Below are 7922 nucleotides of genomic sequence, written 5' to 3'. Positions count from 1 at the left end.
GCAGCGGGGGGGGGGGCTGGCAGCGGTGTTTTGGCGGTAGGTGGTGGGGTCATGGCAGGGAGGATTCTGGTAGGGGGGAATTGACGGTGGCAGCAGACCTGCTGCTGGCTGAACTGGATGCACGGGACCTAGTGAGCAGGAAGAGGGTGGATGCGTGCAAGGAAAGGAAGATACAATCGCCAACGGGAAGAGGGATACAACCGGAGCACCACCCTAACCGTCAAATACTGCCCTCGAGGGGAAATGAAGACGTCAGAGGCTGTCCTCACAAACTGAAATCAGAAAATAACCGAAGCTAAACTCTAAGGCATAAAAACACATATAACCGGTTCTGGCCAAACCGCAGCTTTTGGAAAAAACACGTGTCAGTTCAATTATTCTATGATGGTGGTAACGTGACATTTGGAATGAAGATATAATTTTAGGCAATAAAAGGATACCTATAGTTAAAAGTTCATGGGTCACACATTTAATGTAAGCAAGAATGGTTGGTGTCGGTTGTTGGCCCTAAGCTGTGGGTTTCCACAGTAATTGAGTCTTTGCCTAGCGCTAATATTACAATAATCTTTCTTATGACCTCATCACTTTGAAAAATGGCAAAGTGCCCGCTATTTTTGTGCTCACACAATGACTAGAGACGTCAGGTCCCCTTTACATGTTTTCTTTATTCCTCTTAGTTGCTTTTGTCTTGTCCACCGACCACAGTGACTTGATTTTCACATGTTTTTTCATTTTGCTTTGGCTAGTGTGTTAGAGTGGCCAAGACATGCATCCTAAAGCAACCTGACGACCAAGCAATTTTTTGGCGGTTTGCCAGGGTAATATGTTGTTAGAGAATCTTAACCTGGCCCCCTAAATCCTAATTCCGTTGGCTATTGAGTTGTTGGTTCATGATGACCTTCTTGACTTATTGAACCATCAGTTTAGTTGTTGGGCCATTATGCTTCTGGATGTGTTCTATGATTTGTGCGGTATTTTCCTGAAGTATTCCCTATCATTCATACTCGTTGCGTTTCTTTCCCTTAATGCTAGCCTGTCTGGGTCATGTTAAATGTCCCACAAAATTCAAGTAAATTTTGGGTTCCTACGATCACCCACTATATTGTATTGCTGACTTTCATGTTGAGCTATTGTTATTAAAGACAAGCTATGCTCAACTAGTTTGCACAAGGCAAGGGGGGGTCATAGCATCCCATGCAGTTCTCAAGGGAGCACCATTTTAATGCCCTATATTTCAAGGCATAGAGTAGCTAGGCGAACACATTAACTTGATTATAAAGTTGTTATCTAATACTTCAAATGTAGAAAATGACAGTTTTTTATAATGAAAATTTGACTTTGGTCGATACAAGCTTGAAGAAATTGATATGCACTAAAAATTAAGTCAGATTAAGTGTTGTTGTATGAGATTCAAATTCTATAGTGAATCTTGGAGATGATTAGGATGAACTTGATACAGAAGAAGAGATCAATGATAGCGAATCTAGAGAAGAAATCATGATGATGAAGATGAAATAGATAGAAGTGAAGACTAATTAGGTCGATGATATACATGCTATAAAGTTAAATACTTTAATTGTTTAAGTTATTTAAATGTCTCTTTGTGACATTGTTGGATTACCTGTTCTAAAAGATTTTTGAATTTGGAATGCAACAGAGGATTATTCTTTGACTCCATATAGATTATTGAATGAATATTATTTTTTCAAGAAGTTTTCTAGGCAATGGAAATGGGATAATTAGGTGAAATGGTAGTTTCCTTTTTAATTTCATTGGCACTCAAGCGAATGCCTATTGTTGTGGTTTGTCTAGCACTTTGACAATTTCATTGGCACTCAAGCGAATGCCTATTGTTGTGCTTTGTCTAGCACTTTGACAACAATAGTTATGTTAAAACCTGGTCATTTAAATTCTGCTCTTGTTTTGTGTGTGCTTTGAGTATAAAGTTACGAGTTATGAGCTGATGATTGGACTGGAAAGTTTGTACTTATACTGTTATATACTTAGAATGGACCTGCTTTTATGGAGCTCTAACATAACTTAAAATTTTCATCTTTCATAACTAGGTGATGCCAATGGCTCAAGGCCATGGATCTTTTGGTTTCACGTGATATTAAGATATTGCTTTCGTCATCATGTTTGGCCATAAACCTATTTTGATGTTGGCCTTACACTGACTCATTTTCCATTAACCTTAACAAAGGAATCCTTGTTCTGCTTAAATGAGCATGGCTTCTATCAACTCCCTTTTTTTGGCCTGGAAAAGCTTTTTTTTTCTTTTTTTTTTTATCAATCTCATCCAAGAAAACATTGAACATAGGAATTTAGATTTGCATTGATTTGTTGACTTCTCTCTAAATTTTAGACGGTGAACATAGGATTTTACATTTGCGTCATAACCATCTTCTATATTTCTCCCTTTTTTTGATACTTAGAAAATGTGTCCGTTTTATTTTTCTCATTACTTATCGAGATTTGGGTATACTCTACGAACAAGTTCTAAGATTACAATTGTTATATTTGATTACATATTTTTTGATACCTAGTTAGAAAAAAAGCGGAAACACACAAAGCAAATTTTTATTGATGCAGAAAGAGGGTTACAACACAACACAAAACATGAACAACACAAATAAACACCTCTAAGGTGTATTCTAAGGGCAATGGAGGTCGGCTAGGTAAGTCGAGATAGTTGGTAGGGGTGGTGGCAGCAAAGGAATGCTGGTGACAATGAGGGGAAGATGCAGAACTGAAGGGACAACAATGATGGAGGGTTGGGCGGCAGGTTTGTTGCAAAACATTGGTGACCGGGGCTGGGATGACTGCTGAGGAGGGGGAAAACAATGTTGGCCTGTAGAGACAGGGCAATTGAAGGCTAGATTGATGTCCAGGGAGCTGGACAACAAGAGTAAGCTGTTGGGGGAAGGGTGTCTAGGTTCGGGGATGAAGGATGGGGATATCGGCGGTGTTGGACAACAAGAGTAAGTTGTTGGGGGAAGGGTGTTTAGGTGCGGGGATGAAGGATGGGGATATCGGCGGCTGTTGGAAGGGGGAGGAGTAGGGATGATAAAAAGGAAGGATACAACACCAGCTTGGAGGAGGATACAGCCGGGGCACTACCACTTTCTCAGATACAACCCTAGAAAACGTAAAAGGACTCCACACAAGAAATTTGAAAGCAATACACTGCAAAAACTAACCCTAACATGCAAATCAGCACATATATAATGGCTAATAGGTAAATAGGAAGGAAAGAATTCCCCCTTTGGGCGGCAACCAAAAAGGAAAGAGGAGAGGGAGGGCCGGCGGCAGTGTCGCCTTTCCTGAAGTGCCGCTTGATTAAGCGCGGCGCAGAAAAGGAAGTAAATCCCGCTTGACCCCTACCTCTGAACCGGTCACCTCAAGCAGTCTTGACCGGCTCTGCTTGATATAAGTCAATTTTGAACAAGCCCCTCTAAACTTGAAATTGATTTTTTTTATTTTGGCTGAAGTTGAAATTCATCAATTTTGAATCCATTTTTGTGCAAATTCAAGAAAAGTTATATTTTGAGTAGATACAACAAATACTTTTTAATTAATAATCATGATTATTTTATAATATATCAGCAAAATCAATTTTAACTTGGATTCAATTAAACTTTGGATTTCAGGCATAATTATCTGTCCTACTCTGGATAGGTATTCATGAAAAAAATATTTGCAGCTGTCTCAATTCTTTGTCAAAGAAAATTAAATGCTAGCTTAAAATTTAGTTATGAAGTTTAGATGTTTCTTTTTTGGATTGTTCTATAGGTAGTTTTTCTTGTAGCTGATGAAGATGGAAATTATTTGCAAGAGGCTTGGGAACATATTCTGACATGTGTTTCACGATTTGAACATTTGTATCTTTTGGGAGAAGGTGCTCCTCCAGACGCTGCTTTTTTCTCAACTCCTCAAGCTGAACTAGATATATCTAAACAGGCTAAGCCATCCATTCTCCCGGTGCTTGTGAAAAAGGTTCCTGGACAAATTCCATATGCTGTTGCATCTGCCAGAAGAGGCTCCTATGAAAGTGTTGGTGTCGGTGGTTATGCTTCTGGTGTGGTTACTACAGAGCAACTGAACAACTTGGTTTCAAACTTAAACATGTTGGAGCAAGTTGGAATATCTGAAGTGAACAATATATTCATTCAAAGTGAGAAATTGAACAGCGAGGCTATTGTTGATTTTGTGAAGTGTCTTTGTAAGGTATCTATGGAGGAATTACGGTCCACGTCTGATCCACGTATCTTCAGCCTGACAAAAATTGTAGAGATTGCGTAAGATATATTCCTTCATTGGAACCTCCTTATTCATTCTTTGAGTCAAAAATGGTATATTGTTTTCTTTTGCAGGCATTACAACATGAAACGTATTAGGCTTGTATGGTCTAACATTTGGCATGTGCTATCGAATTTCTTCGTCACTGTTGGTTGTTCCGAGAATTTATCAATTGCCATCTTTGCAATGGATTCCTTGCGGCAGCTATCAAAAAAGTTTATTGAGCGTGAAGAACTGGCAAACTACAATTTTCAGAATGAATTTTTAAAACCTTTTGTCATTGTTATGCGTAAGAGTAGAGCTGTTGAAATTAGGGAAGTCATCATCAGATGCGTTTCTCAGATGGTATTGGCTTGTCCTAGTAGTGTCAAGTCAGGATGGAAGAGCATGTTCATGGTACATTGCGATTTATTCTTCTTTTCTATGCTATTTCTTAAGCAACGTCCTTTGATAGCTTTTACCTCTATAATTTAAGCAACGTCCTTTGATAGTTTTTACCTCTATAATTTTTCTAGACCAGCTCTTTCTTGTTCTCTTTTTTTTTTCTCCGTTATTTTAGCCACGGCTTACTGCCATGCATGATTATTGTTGCAGATATTCACGACAGCATCCTACGATGATCACAAAAATATTGTTGTTCTTGCCTTTGAAATAATCGAAAGGATCTTACGGGAGTATTTTCCTTACATAACTGAAACCGAGACAACCACATTTACAGACTGTGTTAATTGCCTTATTGCGTTTACTAATAGTAGGTTTAATAAGGACATCAGCCTCAAGGCAATTGGTTTTCTTCGGTTCTGTGCTGCAAAGCTTGCAGACGGTAAACTTGGTTCCTATTATAGGGATGAGGAGGCAGCATCAGAACCTAACGGGCTACTTTCGCCTAATAGAGTTAAGGATTCAAAGGATAATCAGTTTATTGACAAAGATGATCATCTACACCTCTGGTTCCCATTGTTGGCAGGTGCATGATATACTATTTTGAAGATAATATTTACTGAATGAGCTTTGTGGTTGATAATATGCTGTTAAGTTCAGCAAATATGTTATTTATCAGATAATATTAAATTTTGGTTGTTCTCCGTTTTCTGTTGGCTTTGTTTCAAGTCTATCTTTCTGTTCCTGCAGGTTTGTCGGAACTTTCCTTTGATCTAAGACCTCAAATTAGGAAAAATGCTTTGGAAGTGCTCTTTGAGACATTACGCAACCATGGCCATCATTTCACTTTACCTTTATGGGAGAGAGTGTTTGATTCAGTTCTCTTTCCAATATTTGACTATGTACGGCATGCTATTGATCCTTCAGGCATTGAACCTCACGGACATGGATTAGGAGTTGATGCAGCTGAATTTGATCAAGATGCATGGCTATATGAGACATGCACGCTTGCCCTTCAGTTAGTTGTGGATCTGTTTTTAAAATTTTATGATACGGTACATCCACTGCTAAACAAAGTCCTGATGCTACTGACAAGTTTCATTAAGCGGCCCCATCAAAGTCTTGCTAGTTTTGGGATTGCTTCATTTGTTCGTCTGATGAATAATGCTGGATCTCTCTTTGCAGAGGACAAGTGGTTAGAAGTGGTCCTATCTCTAAAGGAAGCTGTCAATGCAACGCTTCCTGATTTTTCAATTATTTCATCTGAATCATATCTTGAGCACGAATTAAGGGATGATGAGCATTCTTCTTTAAGCCAAAATAAGGATGAAATGGAGGACTCAGGAGATGAAAATTTGCTAGGTTTGAGAACAAAAAAAGTGCATTCTGCTGTGGCTGATGCCAAATGCCGTGCAGCTATTCAACTTTTATTGATTCAGGTCAACATCATTCTACTTTACTTCTGCTTATTCTTTCACGTAATCTATTTTAACACAAATAATGTATTACGCAAATAATGTATTAAACTTCTTGGCTGATCTATTATTTTAGACGTTGAAACAGATAATTTAGTGGGCCAGGGAAGCAAAGACTAAAGTGAGATGAATAATTGGTGGAATAAAGAAAGTAATGTTGAAGATATTATATAAATTACAAAATAAAGTTATGCAAATAATAAAAATGAAATAATTTTAGGGAATGTTAAATAGGTTAGTGCGTATTGAATCAGATTAGTTTAAATCACAGCTACGTTATGTATGGAAGAACTCATCCCAGTTGAGCATCAACAATGGAATTTTTTCTCCAGTGATGCAACTAAAATTCAATCATAGCCACTGAAAGGGATGCACCCAATTTGAAAAATAGAACAGATTCTTATCCCTTGAAACTAGCAGTCATACTGAATTCGTTTGGGCTTTTTTATTTAAATTTATGGTTCTTGATAATATTGGCAGTAAATAAGCTGATAAAGTTCTCATTAGCTATGGTTCTAAATTGTGTTTATAAATATCTTGTGCGTCAATGCTGTTATTTTTCTAAATTGAAATGGCTTGTCCTGACTTGATTTTAAAATGAATTGCATTACAACCTATAGAGGAAAAATATCTGTTGGCTTTTTTTTTCATTGATTTATTAATTTTGATTCAGAGTTGTAATTTTAATTTTAAATGGTTTGTCCTTATCTGAGTTTAAAATGAATCGCATTACAAATTCTAGAGGAGAAAAAATATTTGTAGGCTTTTCCTTTTCATTGATTTAGTAATTTTCGTTTGGAGGTGTAATGATGGGATGCATATTCTAAAGACTTTTCATGATGATTGTTTCTTCACCCAACAACTCTGTTGAAAGATCAGAAGATACTCCACAATTTATCATTGATAACAGTCTATGAAATATTTTATTCAATTCTAATTTTGCCTAAGTTAATTTAATTTTCTATAATGAATGCATTGAAAAATTTTTATTTCGAAGGATTCAATTTTCAAATGTCGCTTTCTTGGATAAATAATCCAAAGGCTTTGTTTATCTTTACCACACTTCTTTTGCAGGCTGTGTTGGAGATATACAGTGCGTACCGAGGCCAGTTATCTGTCAAAACCATAATTATATTGTTTGAAGCCTCGCATTCCATAGCATCTCATTCTCACAAAATAAACAGCGATACTGATCTGAGGATGAAGCTGCAAGACCTGAGCTCTATGACCCAATTACAAGACCCACCATTGCTCCGTCTTGAGAACGAGTCATATCAGATATGTCTCACTCTCTTGCAAAACGTCCTATTGGACACACCGATTGATGGGGATCTAGAAATTGAGGCTTACCTTATTGAGCTCTGCAGAGAGGTCCTGCAAGTATATATTAATGCAGCTAAGCCATGGCAGCCTATCGACGCCTCGTCGAGCGCCCAACAAAAACCTCAGTGGCTCATCCCTCTCGGCTCTGGAAAACGGAGAGAGCTTGCTGTAAGAGCACCTATGGTTGTCGAGACTCTTCAAACTATTAGCGGATTAGCTGATTCTACATTTGAGAGAAACTTGGCAATGTTCTTCCCTCTTTTCATTGAACTTATTAAATGTGAACATGGGACGAATGAAGTACAGTTGGCGCTGAGCGACGTGCTTGCTTCATGGGTTGGCCCGATTTTGTTGCAGTCATCCTGAAGTAGGATGTGTTCATATTTGTTAGATATATGATAAGAGCTTCCATTTGTCTTCAGCTATTCACCACTTTTTTTTTTT

General features: G+C 37.8%; 1 protein-coding gene across 1 annotated transcript in view; it reads left to right on the top strand.

Annotated features, from left to right (window-relative positions):
- Positions 1–7916, top strand: part of LOC110021644 (brefeldin A-inhibited guanine nucleotide-exchange protein 2-like) — a 76261-nt gene extending 68345 nt beyond the window's left edge. Inside the window, exons 7-11 of the mRNA XM_020720213.1 lie at positions 3793–4298; positions 4374–4695; positions 4894–5266; positions 5431–6119; positions 7230–7916. Coding sequence (XP_020575872.1) covers positions 3793–4298; positions 4374–4695; positions 4894–5266; positions 5431–6119; positions 7230–7844 — 2505 coding nt within the window. The 3' untranslated portion in view covers positions 7845–7916. The remainder of the gene's footprint in view (positions 1–3792; positions 4299–4373; positions 4696–4893; positions 5267–5430; positions 6120–7229) is intronic.
- Positions 7917–7922: the final 6 nt, after the last annotated feature.

The sequence above is a fragment of the Phalaenopsis equestris genome, unplaced genomic scaffold (genome assembly GCF_001263595.1).
Source record: "Phalaenopsis equestris unplaced genomic scaffold, ASM126359v1 Scaffold000136, whole genome shotgun sequence".
Taxonomy (NCBI): domain Eukaryota; kingdom Viridiplantae; phylum Streptophyta; class Magnoliopsida; order Asparagales; family Orchidaceae; genus Phalaenopsis; species Phalaenopsis equestris.
The sequence above is the reverse complement of the archived record's forward strand: the minus strand, read 5'-3'. Positions and strand labels throughout refer to the sequence as shown.